At 40.9% G+C, this 16,921-nt stretch overlaps 1 protein-coding gene across 1 annotated transcript in view; it reads left to right on the top strand.

The window, feature by feature from the left end:
• Positions 1–16,573, top strand: part of Akain1 (A-kinase anchor inhibitor 1) — a 53,214-nt gene extending 36,641 nt beyond the window's left edge. Inside the window, exon 2 of the mRNA XM_048806504.1 lies at positions 14,456–16,573. Within this exon, the coding sequence (XP_048662461.1) occupies positions 14,456–14,649 (194 nt within the window). The 3' untranslated portion in view covers positions 14,650–16,573. The remainder of the gene's footprint in view (positions 1–14,455) is intronic.
• Positions 16,574–16,921: the final 348 nt, after the last annotated feature.

Genomic DNA, 16,921 nt, shown 5'->3' with positions numbered 1-16,921 from the left:
GAGAGAGAGAGAGAGAGAGAGAGAGAGAGAGAGAGAGAGGAAGAAAGGTAGAACAGACTGGAAAGCTGAAAACCACTACAACTGTCATGTATTGAGAAATACTTACTGAGTGTCTAACTTGGAACATTAGGTACTGGGGCAGTGACAAGCAAGACAGGGAGGTATTGTCCCTCGTGGGGATGGACAATACACCCTGGTCATGGCATGCCATTATTGTGCCTATGTTATACATAAGGAATGTGGCTTGCCCATGGTCTCATAGTAGGTGGCCATGGGCTATTTGTACATTCAAAACTAGGTCTTATCCATGATGAATTGAATCCAAGGCTACAGGAAGGTCTGCATCAAATGAGGGAGAAAAAGGGTGAGAGTGTAAGGCTGGACAGGAGATGGGAGCTGATCTGAAGGCCATGCAAGGTCTGAAGGCCACGGTCAGTGGCTGAGATTGCACTGGCACTGGTCATGGAAAAGTTTTGAACAGGTGAGGGACATAACGGATTTATGTTTAAAAACATGACTGGCTGCTGTTAGAGATAGAGGAGCAAGTGGAAGTACAATCAGAAGGTGTAATAACAAGACAATGATGGATGTGGGAAAAAACAAGATGAACAGGAAGTGAATGGGGGAAGTGTCCATGTGTTTTCCACGGTGTGCAGAGGAGGAAGTAGTTTCCGTGCTTTGTTACCATCTCTGCTTTCCTTCCTTCTCCTGAAGGTGGGAGGCACCAGCAGCCATGTATTAGGGAAAGGACTCCAGGCTTATCAGAGTGAACCCCAAGTGGAGCAATGTTTTGCACTTCTATTTTCCCACCAGATGACCTCACTGCTGAAATACACCCCAAATTTAAAGAACTAATGCTAGTTCTTCTCAAACTATTCCAAACAGTCAAAAATCAATAAAAGATAAAAAATTGTTATACATAAATATATGTTAAATCTACTGGGAATGACTTTTAAAAAAGGGAGGAAACCCTTCCAAATTCATGCTATAAGACTAGAATTACCCTGTTACCAAAACCAAACCAATAAATAAAAAGAATATACCAAACTTATGAGCATAGATGCAATCCTCAACAAAATACTAGCAAATTGAATCCAACTGCACATCAAAAGGATCATTCCCTGTGATCAAGCAGGTTTCATCCCAAGGATGAAAGGATCATTCCACCTATGGAAGTCAATAAGTGTAATAAGTCACGTCAACCAAATGAAGTAGAAAAGCATACGATCATCTCAATAGATGCAGAAAGAGCATCCTTTCATGTAAAAAGAACGAATGAGGTATAGAAGAAATGTATCTCAGCACAATAAAGTCTGTACATGACAAACTCCCAGCCAGTGTCATAATACAAGGGGAGAATCTGAAAGCATTTCCTTCAGAACCAGGAACAAGGCTGTCCACTCTCACTGCTCTTATTCAATACAGTACTAAAAGTTTTATCCAGAACAATTAGGCAAGGGAAAAAAATAAAAACGGAGAGAATTGATTCTTTATATCTTTTTAGGTCTTGAAATAGTTCGTGGTACTTAAAAACTGAGAAATCTTAGACATCTCATTGTTCTTGAAGGCAAAAACCAGCCTGTTTCTAGCAAACTGGCAGAGTTGCACATTTGATGAATGTTGCATGAGTGACTAGATAGAGGTGCCAGAAATAGAGGATAGCAGGTAGAAGGCTGTGCCCTTCCTGAATCACATCATGAAAGTCCCCTAAGCCCTGTTATAGTTTTGCAAATTCATTCTTAGGAATTTCTTTAGAACACATGTCTGCCTTGGATTGATGCTACTGGGTTTGCCTTTCACTGCTGTTTCTAAGACCTCTGGCCTACTAGGGGAACAGGAATATCCTGTGTCCCTGGAGCTGTTTGCAGGGACAGGAATGCCACATTTGCACCTGCAGATAGAACACACAGTCTTACGTGACTCCTGCAGTTTTTAAATTCATATAGAGGCCATAATGATTAATACTATTTAAACTCATCTAATAGCATTACCAAATTCATACCCTCTTTTTGTTGTGTCATGAGGGGCTATGTGAAATATTTGGACTTACATAGGAATCATCTTCAAACTGCTGAAGTTGGCTTCTTTACGGTTTTCCTCTGCTTCCTGAGATTCTTGCTGTATACTCACTTTCTCTCGGGACTAAGAATGATTTTTGAGAGATTATGTAGTTAAGTTCTAGAACTGCACTTTCTGGGGACTTGCCATATCTGGGAATTTAATTCTTTCATAAGAATTTCTAAACAATCCCCATGGTTGTGGGGATTGTGTGGTTCATTCTAGGAAGAACATGAGAGTACTATTATTATTATTATTAGGTCCTGGGGATTGAACCCAGGGTCACTTAACCACTGAGCCACATCCCTGGATCCCTTTTTAAAATTTTGAGACAGGGGTTCGCTAAGTTGCAGAAGCTGGCTATGAACTTGTGATCCTCCTGCCTCAGCCTCCCGAGATGTTAGGATTACAGGTGTGGGCCATCAAGCCTGACAAGAGTACTTTTTTTTTCTTTTTTTGAAGGTTTATTTTTCCTCTTTTAGAGCTGGGGATCAGACAGGGCCTTGTGGAGGCTAGGCAGATGCTCTACCAGCTAGCCACACCCCCAATGCCCTAAGGGTTGCATTAAAAGAAATCACAGTACTAACACTGGTTTCTTTCTTCCTTCTTTCCCATGGTGGAAGACAAGAGCATTTGACTAATTTTGTCCGAGAACTCAGAATCTTTTATTAAATATTTAAGAGATCTGGTAATGTGGGCAAGCAATTTTTATCTGAGGGAGGACAGGAAACCTCTGGACTACATTTCCAGCTGCTTCAGAACTCTTGGGACGATGATTCTATAAATGGACTGAATAAATGGAGTTTTGGGGGTTAGAAAGTACTATCGTTGGAGCAGTTATTTTAAGTGTGTTGGATAAAATGAAACCTCTCTGTCTCTCTCTGTCTCTCTCTGTCTCTCTCTCTNGTCAGACCCCGTTCTCCTGGTGCCCCATGTAAAGATTCAGAGCAATCTAGGTATCCCTGCTCTCGTTGCTCTCTCCGCCTTTGCACTGAAGGATTGGATCTGCCAGAGGAGAGGTACAGTCTCTGGGGTTACTCAGACATTTACTGAGCTGCAGGCCTGGGGACCAGGACCTGGGCCCTGCGACGGCGAAGAAAGTACGCAATACCCGGGTTTCCAGTGTTCACCCTGCTTCCTATTAGTGTTTGCTTTCGTGCAGAGGATGCATTCTTTTTCTGTCCCTTAAACACCTGCTCCCCTCGTGTGTCCCGTGGTGGCAGCCTGGGCTGCGCTTCCCCGCCCGCGGGTCCCTGGGGCGAGAGCACTGGGCCTATGCTTTGCGGGCTCCGGGAGGGGACGGTGAGCCCTGGGCAGGCGTCACTCCGGAAGGTGAAATGCTTAAAGAAGGTAAACAGGGGCCGGGACTGTCACACAGGCTGGCCGGGCCACCTCCCCCTTCGCCAGCTGTTCTTTGATTCAGAGAAGGGACAACACGTTATCGGTCTTGTACAGTGTCACACACGCCCAAACCCAGAGGCGCGACAGATTCTTGATTTCCTTTTCCTCCGATTGTCATTTCCAAACCTTCCCTGCACAGAAGTTATATAGCTGCTACTGACTGCAAGAAATTAGGGGCTTAGGGACTCCTTGAGTGTCTTTGAGGTGAAAGGAGAAAAACCTTGATTTCTGTTTTATTCGACAGAAATCTGCATGGTGGTCAGAACACCCTTTGGGTCTCCCTGAACTCATCACCCAGTTCTGGTGGAGTTACTTGTTATTCCAGATGCTCTGAAAATGAACCACTGCAACATTTCCAAGGTGGAATTGTACCCAAGCCTTTTCCCTGCGTCAGCTTCCTCACATGAAAAGCCTTTGGGTTTGAGTCTGTTTCCAGCCCAAGCCACTTAGAATATTAGCCCAATGGAACAACTATTTCCCCTTCATGTGCATTTTTCCGACTTGTCTAAGAAATCGTTGCTTATGCTCAGGTCTCAAAGATATCTGTATTTTCTTCCAAAAACTTGATTCTCTTAGTTTTTTTTTTTTTTTAAGGAATAATTGGAATTCATTATTTTTCGAGCAGTTTTAGGCTCACTGCAAAACTGAGAGATAAATACAGGAATTTCCCATATGCTCTCTGTCCCTACACCGTGCATAATCACCCCAGACAGAGTGAGACACTTGTTATAATCTGTGATTGTCCCGTGTTCATTACAGGGTTCATTCTTGGTGTTGAGTATCCTGTGTCTGGACAAATGTGCAGTGAGTGCCATGTGTCTACCAGTATGGTATCATAAGGTGTAGTTTCACTGCCCTAAAACATCTTGTGCTCCAAATTGTTTTGCTTTTCTAAGGTGGATATAAAATCTACCTGGAATTAATTTCTTTGGTGTGCAATATGAAGTAGTCAAAATTCTATATGGCCCAGTGCTATTGGTCAAAAATATGTTCCTTTTACTGCATGATAGTGTTAGGTTTTCATAAATCAGATGTCCCCATTTCTATGAGACTGCTTTTGGACTCTATTTTATTGGTCAAATCTTCTATTCCTTTATGAAATCACACTTTCTTCATTACTATAGCTTTATTCATTCATTTATTTATTTAAAATTGTTTTGTTTTAATTAGTTACATGACAGCAGAATGCATTTATGCACTTTGATATATCATTCATAGATGGGATATAATTTCTTATTTTTCTGAGTATACGTGTTGTAGAATCACATTGGTCATGCAGTCCCATATATACACAAAGAAATAATCTGTTTCACTGGACTCTCCTTCCTATCCCCACACCCGCTCCTCTCCCCTCCTTTCACCTCCCTCTACCTAATTTAAGGTAACTCTTTTCTTCTTTAGTGCCCCGCCCCCTTATTGTGAATTAGTATCTGCATATTAGAGAAAACATTCAGTCTTGTTTTTTTTGGGATTGGCCTATTTCGCTTGGCATGATATTCTCTAACTCCATCCATTTACTGGCACATGCCATAATTTCATTCTTCTTTAAAGCTGAGTAATATTCCATTGAATATATATACCACATTTTCTTTATCCATTCATCTATTGAAAGACACCTAGGTTGGTTTCATAGTTTATCTACTGTGCATTGAGTTGCTATTGAACATTATTATTAAACATTGATGTGGCTTCATTACTGTAGTATGCTGATTTTAAGTCCTTTGGGTATATACCAAGGAGTGGTATAACTGGGTCAAATGGTGGTTCCATTCCCAGTTTTCTGAGGAATCTCCATACTGCTTTCTATAGTGGTTGTATCACTTGGCAGTCCCACCAGCAATGTTTGAGTGTACGTTTTCCCCCACATCCTTGCCAGCATTTGTTGTTGCCTGTATTCTAGATGATTGCCATTCTGACAGGAGTGAGATGAAATCTTAGAGTAGTGTTGATTTGCATTTCTCTAATTGTCAGAGATGTTGAATACTTTTTCATATATTTGTTGATCAATTGTATTTCTTCTTCTGTGAAATGTCTGTTCAGTTCCTTAGCTCATTTATTGATTGGGTTATTTGTTTTTTTTTTTTTTTTGATGTTAAGTTTTTTGAGTTCTTTATATATCCTGGAGATTAATGCTTTATCGGAGATGCATGTGGTAAAGATTTTCTCCCAATCTGTAGGGTCTCTCCTCACATTATTGTTTCCTTTGCTGGGAAGAAGCTTTTTAATTTGATCCATCCTATTTATTGATCCTTTGATTTTACTTCTTGTGCTTTAGGGGTCTTGTTAAGGAAGTCAGATCCTAGGCTGACATGGTGAAGATTTGGGCCTACTTTTTCTTCTCTTAGGTGCAGGGTCTCTGTTCTAGTGCCTAAATTTTTGATCTACCTTGAGTTGGTTTTTATGCAGAGTGAGAGACAGAGGCTTAATTTCATTTTGCAACATATGAATTTCCAGTTTTGTCAGCACCATTTGTTGAATAGGCTATCTTTTCTCCAGTGAATGTTTTTGGCACCTTTGTCTAGTATGAGATTTATGTGGATTTGTCTCCTGTGTCCTCTATTCTTTACCATTGGTCTACAAGTCTATTTTGGTGCCAATACCATGCCATTTTTGTTACTATAGTTCTGTAGTATAGTTTAAGATCTGGTGTTGTGATGTTTCCTGCTTCACTTTTCTTGCTAAGGATTGCTTTGGCTATTTTTATTTTTCCAAATGAGGGAAGTATACATCAGCAGGACATAAAAATTATAAACATTTATGCCCCAAACCATGGAGCATCTACATACATCAAACAAACCTTTCTCAATTTCAAGAATGAAATAGGCCACAACATAATAATACGGGGTGACTTTAACACATCTCTCTCACTAATGGACAGATCTTCCAAACAAAACTAAATAAATAAACTATAGAACTAATTAATACAATCAATAATTTAGACTTAACAGACATAAATAGAATATTTCATCCATCAATGAGCCAATGTACTTTCATCTCTGCAGCACATTAATCCTTCTCTAAAATAGACTATATCTTATGCCACAAAGCAAGTCTTAGCAAATACAACCCTCCCCAAAACAAAACAACCCCCCCCAAATCCAGAGATCTGCATTCTATCAGATCACAATGGAATGATATTAGAAATCAACAATGAAGTAAAAAATAGAAAATACTCTAAAAAATGGAGATTAAATAATACACTATTGGATGATGAATGGATAGTAGAAGAAATCAATGATGAAATAAAAAAATTCTTAGAGGTAAATGAGAACGCTGATACAACATATCAAAATCTCTGGGACACTATGAAGGCAGCACTAAAAAGAAAGTTTATTGCACTGAATGCATTCATTAAAAGAATAAAAGGTGAGCAAATAAATGACCTAACACTACATCTCAAACCCCTAGAAAAAGAAGAAGAAATCAAAACTAAAAGCAGTAGAAGACAGGAAATCATTAAAACCAGAGCTGAAATCAGTGAAATTGAAACAAAAGAAACAATTGAAAAAATTGACAAAACAAAAAGTTGTTTCTTTAAAAAAAATAAATAAAATAGATAAATTCCTGATGCTAACAAAAAAAAAAAAAAAAAAGAGAGAGAACACTCAAATTACTAAAGTACAAGATGAAGAAGGAAATATCACAAAGGACATGGCCGAAATATGGAAGATAATTAGAAACCATTTTGAAAATTTATACTCCAATAAAATAGAAAATATCAAAGACATTGACAAATTTCTAGAGACATGTGACCTACCCAAACTGAATGAGGAGGTCATACCATGATTTAAACAGATTAATTAGTATAGCTTTACAGCTATCGTTTGTAGCTGTTGAATTAGGTCCTTCTATTTATTGGTCTTTTTCAAAATTACCTTTGCTGTTCTTGGCCAAAATATTCAAATCTGATTCCAGATTAAAATTGTCTTCCTTTTTAGGTTTTATTGGTTTTCTTAAGACATTGCAACCCAGTAATATTGTCTAAATTTCATTACATTCTAAGATGATTCAGTAGCTCTGTAAGGCAAAAAACTTTCTTGAACTCTTAGTGACATGCCTGCCCTGCCCTCCAAGGACAGAAAAAGAATTCCTTTTCTTTTTCTTTTGATCTTTCCAAATCTTCTCTCTTTTAAGGTCTGCTGCAAATCCTGCATATTCCCACCATGATAATGTCACTCTCCTCAGACTTCTTCAGCTGTACTATGTGGCGAGATTGGACGGTACCTGGCTGCTTTATTCTCAGAAACAAATGAGTTCCCGGCTCCCACCCTTGACCCGGACTGGCCTCCATTCTTCATTTGGACCTGGGATCCCTCTCCCCTGGTGGGCACACAGCCACTCATACCACCTGGTTTCCTGGCAGGGCGAGGCTCTTACACATGTTGGGGACTTTCCACTTGGGCTTGACCTTCCTGCCAGGCATGTTCTTGTCCTCCAGCTCTCACATTACCTTTTTTTTTTTTTTGATTGGTTAATGCCTCTTTAATCCACAAGACCTCAGGACCTCTTTCTGTGACCGTCAGACTAGATCAGTTCTCTTTGTGGATAGGATCTAGTGCTCCTGTCATAGTGCATGTCACGGCTCAAAGTTATAATCTTGCCTGACTATTTAGCATCTGACTCTTCCACTAGATTATAAATTTAAACAGGGCCTGGGTTGTGACTGTTCTGCTCAACATTTTCATTTCTAGTACCTAGCTTCATGTTGGTCACACAGCAAGAGCCCTCTAGTTCTTGTATGAATTAATGCATGAATAAATAAAACACTTTGGCCTAGTGGCCTATGTTACACTCCATAGTACTGGGCATACAGATGCTCCATGAATATCTTCCTGATACATCGTTCTATGGGAAATTTAAATAAAGAATTCCTTATAATTTATAAGAATAGCTTGCTGTAGTTTGAAATAATGTGCCTGGCCACTGTAGGCAGAGGCAAGGGTGAGTCCAGATGCTCTGCCCGATTTAGTAGGGATTGTGGTTGTAATACTGGGGCATCACTTGAATTAGATGTAAAAGTGTCCTATACCTGCTGACACCGTATTGCCTTCTATATCTCAAATCTATTTTTTGGAGACCCTAAAAGGCTGCTGTGGATTTGGCTGTGGTGCCTGGGGGAAGGGCATGGCCTGGTGGGGTTGACAGCGAGCTGGAAACCCAGGTGCTGGAACTTCAGTGTTTTCAGTTTCAAAGCAGTGCAGCCAGGATGGCTTCATTAGCAGTTGGCACAGATGGGTGAGATCTAGCATCTGGTCCTTCATGGAAAATTCCTGTAGTTACAGAGCAGAGAAAAAGACCATCATTCCATTATTAAGGGTACTAGAATTAGTCCTTGTTCTCAGTGTTCCATATGCTAGTCACTGATGAATGATAACACTGTCTTTACACCCGAGAGCGGTCGGAGGAAAAGATAAAAAATATGCCCCATGGTTACCATCAGCAGCTGAGCGTTTTGAAGAGTGTGTGCAGTAGTGATGGTGGGTATCCTTCTGCCCTCATGGGGGACTCTGGGATTGGAATATTCAGTGACTCAGTGGGGGGCGATGAGAGAGAGAGAGGTGCTGATAATGTTGCATGCTCTGCCACCCTATCTGTGTCATCTAGGCAAAATCACTATGTAGATTTACCCCAGGACCTGATCTCTGTAGCCACAGCTGATTGGGCCAGGAAACACTGACCATTTCCCAAATCCACCTCAGTGGAATATGATAGGTTAATGTAAGAGAGGTGAATAGCACTTGAGTTCTTCCGGGGTGGGGGGTGTTGGTGCAAATTTGGATCAAGAGGATCTTCCTATAATGTTGGAGGCACAATTTTAATAGTTACACATAAGGAATGAAGACCCGATTGTTAGCCATGTTGTAACTGAGTTCTCAGACACCTTTCACAGGGGTAGGTAAGAAAGAAACAGAAAGCTCTGAGGGGAGTGGTAAGGTGGGGGTGGGGGTGATGTAGAGCTCCAGGTGATTTGTGGAAGGCTGGTCCCCTGACGGTGGGCTGGCTGGTCACTGGGAAGCAGAACCATATGGGTGCCTGGGGGTAGGGATGGTGGGTAATAATTTTATGTGGAATGGCACTGAAGACAAATTTAGTTATGCCACATCCTTGACTTCAGTGTATTTATATTGGGTAGTTAGGGTTCAAAGCTAATTACATTGATTTGTCATAATTGTGAAATATGAAAATGATGTAAATGCTAATTAGGCTGGAGGACATTTGCATCCTTTAAAACTAGGCAATAGGCCACCTACGATGTGTAGGTGATTCATTACCCTGAAGTAAGTGGAATGCCTGTAAATGGCCACACTCCAAGGAACTCCGTGGCTGGTTTTGCCTCCTGTCCGGTTGCGCTTCCTCACCCTGTGCTTTTGTGAAGGGTTGGGTCCCCACCAGGATTTTCATGAATACCATGTCCTTTCAGTCAAAGGCTTGGATCACATGTTGGTATTATACTGCCCCAAACCTATCTTGTGAACCCTTGCTCTGCCTACAGTGCTTCTTGGGGGCAGGGGGCTCATGGGTGGGTCCGTCTTCCTAAGGATCTCTACTTTCACCCCAGGACCTGACCTCTCTAGCCACAGCTGATTGAGCCAGCATGAGCTAAAGGCACTCAGTGGCAGCTGACTTGAGGCATGGCTGGCATGATTTAGGGCAGTTTGCAGGGATGATGGTAAGAGGCCAGCAGACTCTCTTAAGAATTCTAGCAGAAGATATGTGAGCATCAGTTGAAAGTAGAACCTTAGCTGGGATGTCCTCTGGGAGAGGGAAGCATGTAAAATCATTAAACACAGCGAGTCATAAACAAGTAGAGAAAAGGGTAAGTAAATTCCATGAAGTCAGGGTGACTCCAGAAGAACAGGAGGGGTTGTTTGGGGGCAGTAGCAGATGGAGAGTCGAGGCCCTCTCAGGGGAGAGGGAAATCTAGACAATGCAATGACTGGAGCTCTACTGGATTCTGCTGACTTCTGAATTGTATTGTGAGCCTCAGTTAAGAAGTCAGGTACGCAGTCAGGAGCAGTGGTGCACACCTGTAATCACAGCTGCTTGGGAGGCTGAGGCAGGAGGATCGCAAATTCAAAGCCAGCCTCAGCAACTTAGCAAAGCCCCAAGCAACTTAGCGAGGCCCTGTATTAAAATAAAAAGTAAAAAGGACTGGGGATGTGGCTCGGTGGTTAAGTGCCTGTGGGTTCAATGCCCGGTACCATTTAAAAAAATCAGCTATGACATTCGTATCCTTGTAGCCCTTTCCCTCTTTCTTGTGCTATAGCTTAAGGTATAGAAGAGAGTGTGATTCCTCGAATGCACAAGAGTCTACACAAATAAGTACATACCTGTGGTTTGTATAATTCTTTATTTTGTTTTTATTGTCTCTTAAGTGCATGGTGGTGTCTCTCCTTGTCTTTATTCCTCTCTTCTTGTGCCGCCAGCCACTTGCCACCCTCTGTCCCACATCCTCCACTGAAGATGGATGAATATTGATGGCCTAGAACAAAATGGAAATGAGGACAAGAGGGTTAAACACAGAGGGAGGATTGCTTAAGTCAACCTCCTGTCACTCTGTGGTGCCCTGGGTATAGCCTGGTATAGACTGCCGTTGACTTTTATATACATTTATTACTCATAATTGTTGGATGAGAACATGATAATTTAGGTCAAATATCAGATCCCAGTTGAACTTGGAATAGAGTTTCCTCTTTTTCTCTTATTAAAGACTCAGCTTATTCTTGTCCCTGGACTTTTCCTTCCTCTGTTCCATGACAGAAAAATAGCTAGAGAATAGGAACGTTCTAGAATGAAGACACTTGCAGTTTGACTTCGATACTCTTTCTTGGAGCAAGCATGAGTCTTCAGAACTTCTTGTTTGTTTGTCTACACACTTATGCTAGATAGTGGTAGTAGAAAGAGCTCCCTTAATATCAGATTTAAGTTGTTGTAAGTATATGTCCTTCTTTTTCAATGTAAACCTGGCCCTTGCATGGAAGTAATTTAAAAAAATCTGTCATTCTTCATTCTGGCATTAGAACACCATAAGTTTCAGTTAGTGCACACAGCTACCCAGCAACAGCAATATTTCCTAGCCTCCCTTGTATGTAGGTGTGGCCAGATGACTAAGTTTCACTCTATAGAATGGGAGTTGACTGATTGCAACTTCTTTGACAAATCTTTAAAAGGAAATTTCCTGCCGGGTGTGGTGGCACTCTCTTGTAACCCCAGAGACTCAGGAAGCTGTTGCAGGAGGATTGCAATGTCAAGTCCAGCTTCAGCAAGTTAGCAAGGCCCTACACAATGTAACAAGATGCTTTCTTAAATAAAAAATAAAACGGGCTGGGGATGTGGCTCAGTAACCAGCCCCTCTGGGTTTAATTCCCAGTGCATTCCCCCCCAACAGGAAATTGTTTGTCCTTTTCCTTTTTTTTTTTTTTTTGCTCCCTTCCAACTCCACTAGGATATTGCTTGACCAGCTTCACTCACGTAAATGAGGGTCCTATTGGGGGGAATAACATGGCAGTAAGATGAGAGGAGGAAGAAGTCCTGAGATCACCTGTGGAGCAAGCCACTTACACACAGATTACTTCTGCACTGTCACGTGAGAGAACAATAAACTTCTCTCCCTGTGTGAGCTGAGCTATTTTTGAGTGCCTCTGTTACAACAGCTCAGTCTATACCCTAACTAGTACACCATGTGGTCACTTACTAAGTGATTTTGATGTGTCAGGACCCACACAGAGTTCTGAATAGTTGTGATGTCACTTCCTTCTCTAGCAACCATACTACAGAGGTCCTGCTTGCCCATTTTACAGATGTGCAAACCTGCTTAGCAGTGTTTTGCTCAAGACTGTGTGACAGATGTGGCAGAAAGGACTTAAGCACAACTCTGAAGCGTTTCAAACCTGTATTCTTAATAGCTGTCCCCTAGGGTCCCATAATATTGCCATTCACTACTGTCCACTCTTTTTCTACAGAGAGCATTCAAAGCCTTCTTCTTTGCCCCTCTGGAGTTCCAGCCTGTCTGGATTTCCTCCTGGCTTGGTGTGGTGTGGGTGGCTCATTTTATCCTTTTCCATACTGCTCTTGGTTTTGAATAGGTTAATCTTGCATTGTGCACTAGAGGGTAAGATAAACCCCCTGGGGATGGACCGGAATGCAAAATGAATGACAGCTGTCTGTCTAAAGGGATGAGAGCTGTCTGATGTTCCAGAAGGACTCAATATTCCCTTACAGTGTTCTTTTCATGGATGTATAATTTCCATTGTTGCAAATCGATCCTGGTGAAAAACCACACCCCTCCCCCAACTTTAGATATATTTTAAGGTAGCAATGTATCTGAAGAGAGGAAATATCTGAAAAGGTGACTTTGAATAAGGAGCAGTACACATTCTTTTCATCACCATAAATGTAAAGAGGTGGAATAGGAAAATTTCAGGATTGCACTGCACTCAAATGTTAGACTCACCATCATTCGCCCCTGTATGCGTTATTGTTAAGCGTGCTGCATAATAAAACAAAATCTAAAATAACAGTTGCCCTAAACAAGGAATGATTTTGTAATGTGAAGGGGGCCTGGAAGTGGACAACTGAGAATTGATCTGGTGGCCATTTGGTCATGGGAATGCCAGGTTCCTTCTAACTTTTTCTTCCAACCCCCCTGAAAATGGTTTCTATTCTAAGGATTTCCTTAGGACTCTCAGCGGCCTTGTAATGACAATTATTGGGTCAGAGTTGTGAGCAGTAAGATCGGAAGAGGGCAACAGGTTTTATTCGCCTGTTTTTTAAAAAAGCCCTTTTCTAGAATTTTCACTAAATAAACTTCCGCTGAACTACATCTCCAGCCTTTTTTATTATTATTATTTTTTAAAATTTCAAGACAGGGCCTCCCTAGGTTGCTTAGGGCCTTGCTAAACTGCTGAGGCTGCCCTCTAATTTGCAATCCTCCTGCCTCAGCCTCCTGGGTCACTGGAATTACAGGAGTGTGCCACCGCACCCAGCAAAGTTTTGTTTTTAATTAAGGAAAAATAGAAAGTGTTGGTTAGTGTTGAGTACACTATTTCACTTTTTCTTTAGACATTTCCCACCATTTCTAGATCAGAATTGATACACTATAGCTGATAGGCCAAATCTGCCTGCAACCTGTTTTTTTTTTTTTAATGAATAATATTTTGTTGGAACACAGTCACACACATTTATTTACCTACAATCTATAGCTGATTTTATGCTACAGCAGCAGAGTTAAGCATTTATTTCAGAGCATATGGCCCACAAGCCTGATAGATCACTGGTCCTATATGGAAGGAGTTTTCCTGCCCTGTTCTAGATCTCAGAGGACAGCTCTGATGAATGGGTTCAGTCCTTCTGACACATTATGTGAGCAGAGCTGAGTTTGATGTGGTGTAGGGGATTGTCTGTTCTTCTTCAGCACCATGAGGTTATACCCATCAGGCATGTGTTTGGCTGCAGATAACATAGAATCTATATAATATGCATTAAAAAAGGGGGATTGTTTTCCTTGCAAACATGGTCCAGGGCTTGTGTAGATGCTCAATGATGCCTTTGAAATTGGGCTTTTTTGTTTTTCTCCAAACCATCCTCAGAATATTGACATTCATCTCCACACTTACTGCAAGATAGCGCAGCCCCTGCCAGCCCTGGGTTTGCAAACCACACAGGAATTAAGGGGGAAGTGCAAAAGGCCAGTGGAGCATGAGCCTGTCCCTTTCCCCAAACTTTCCCAGGGGTCTTTTGTGGCCAGGGACTGTCTGGCGACCACCATTCGCAAATGAGGATTCTGGGATGGTGAGAAGATGAACTCAGGTGCATCATGGGGGAACGGTATGGAAATTCTGTTGGAAATGAGGAAGGGGAGGCAATAGCAGCATGTGCTACGAGGGCTCCTCACTGTGACTGGGCTACTCCAGCACTTTTTTCCTCTATTCGTCTCTGTCACAGTTCTCCAAATTGATTTCTCTTCTTCCCACCTCCCTTTTATATTTTTGGTTAGGTGAGAAGCCTGGAAATGAGCCTGAGGAGGTGAAACTGCAGAATGCCAGCAAACAGATTGTGCAGAATGCCATCCTACAGGCTGTGCAGCAGGTCTCCCAGGAGAGTCAGCCCCGGGAAGACAAGAACAGCGACGCCCGGGGCCGCAGCCAGCTGGGTGTGCAGGAGTTAACCAAGAAGCACGAAAAGAAGTAACAGGGTGGTGGGTTTGGCTTTTGTCATATGCTCGGTCTCTAGCCTTCCTGTTAGTATAGGATGCGTCGCCAAAATGTCGCCAATAAGCAAACCAACATGTGTTCTGGACACCTAGCCGTAGGATGAATTTGCGCTAGCCCTTGGCTGAGAAGCAGTGTTTTCAAAAAGTGCATCAGATGATTCTGTTCATATTTATACAGTGCCTCTGAGACAGAGTGGGGCCATACCTGACACTGTAATTGCAAAAGTAGTTTTGCAGCACAATTTAGTTTTTAAATTCTTTTTTTTTAAAGAGTTCTAAGTCTTGTTTATTTACTTCTGCCTTTTATGCATTCTTTCTGTGATTTCAACCATCAGCCTTTTGTTATTTTAAATGAAATACTGAGTAGAGTTCTGTGTTCTTTATAAATATTTTAAAAAGATGTTGCTGGAGTGAAGAAATAGAGTCTTAGCCCCTTTCATATATTTTTTATGAAATGAGTTCAGGTCCAAGATCAAATTAAGCAAAAGCAAATTCTTAGAGTTCAGAAGCTCAGTAAAGCATGTATTTATATTATTATTTTTTTTTAAAAAAGGAATGTAGGCCTTTTAAGAACTCATTCCTTTAATCCCAGTTCTCTAAATTGTTTCATAGCTGACATTTGCCTTCTGGGCAGAAATCCACTGGGAATATTATGGGTTTCCTTTCTCATCTCAAGATTAAATAAAATAAGACAGGTGAGTCTACATGCATGAGCCACTGACTGCTTGATTCCTCCACAGTCCAGTGGAGAAGAACTGCAGCTCCGAATCCCTAAACTGCTGCTCGCCTTGGACCTACTTAGCCTTTGGTCTGATTATGGACTGCAGCATCCCTGGAAGGAACCTTGGGGCCTTATAAAAACTGTGTCATATCAGGCTATGCATTCTCATTAATACCTAACCATAGAAACTTTCCGTTTCCCATGCACAAATTAGAATTGCTTTTTGAGATTATGAAAATCATACAGATCAGAAATGAATAATGCTTAAAATAGGAAAGGCATTTTTTTGATTCTATGAAGCGTGCAAATACAGGAAGAAGCATACACAAACAGTATTATGAAGGCATTTCCGGGAAGTGTGTGTGTGTGTGTGTGTGTGTGTGTGTGTGTGTGTTTGAGCCAACTCTCTTTGGACAGGATGACTTCCTGCCCATCTTTATGGAGTCTTTGAGAATATCATTTCCTGTGCTATACAAAAGTTACAGAGATGGTGCTATTGGGGGCAGAAAAAGTATTTGACCTTTGTTAAAACTTTCAGGCTTCAGAGTATCAGTGTCTACGTTTGATAATTCTTTTTTAAAAAGCAAAGAATCGGCATATAAAATGTGACTAATGTTAAGTATATGTCTATAATTTCAGTATGTTACACTTTCCAGATGGATATGATGGATAAGAGTAGATAAAGGAAAACAATCTCTTTATCAATTGTGTTAGGCTGTTTCCCTTATGGCACAGATGGAATAAATTAATTCAGGGAGAGAATGGAGGGGAAGTAAAGGAGGTTAAATTTAAATATTGCTTATCCCTAAATATTTTTTTGGCAGAACTCATGACAGTTGAAGAATAAATTTAAGTTAATGTAAAGGCACATGAATGATGTGATATAATTGCATAGTGTAGATAGTGGAAATGAAAGTATTCAGGAAAATTATTCAGGGATGCCCACAAATAAGAAACAAACCCAATGCTTGTAGTTTGCAAGTTATCTGGCACTATGTCTACTAAGATGTCTGAATATAACCAGCCTTGTTTATTTTCTGTCACAATACAGAAGCATAAAAACATGTTATCTTTCTTCTCTGATGTATCTGTACTAATAAACTGGGGATCTTTGGGAACAAACATATTATTAACCTCTGTATCAAAATGTTATTTATAAATAAAATATACCCAGCTTTGAAGTATGTCGTTATTTTAAGCAAAGTTTTCTACACCCTGTTTGGCTATCTTTCTATGTAGATGTTACCTGCATATGGTACCCCCAGACTTTAAAAGGTGTCTGTCTTCAAACCCCAAGATAATCATCATGGCTGGAAGAAATGTTTCTTTAATGGGTTCTTCACTGTGGATGTTTAAGAAAAGTGTAAGTGTAAATATATGTGTGTTAAGAAGTTGCCTGCTGATCTCAGAAAGTAAGATTAATGGATCTGGAAGTTTGAACATCTGTCATAATCTTCCCATAATGCAAAAGTCTATAGCAAGGAACAGAAATGGTGATAATTTCTTGAGAGCACAGGTTAAGCAACCAC

Source organism: Marmota marmota, unplaced genomic scaffold, assembly GCF_001458135.2.
Source record: "Marmota marmota marmota unplaced genomic scaffold, marMar, whole genome shotgun sequence".
NCBI lineage: Eukaryota > Metazoa > Chordata > Mammalia > Rodentia > Sciuridae > Marmota > Marmota marmota.
Note: the sequence above shows the minus strand (reverse complement) of the source record. Positions and strands in the feature narration are given on the sequence as shown.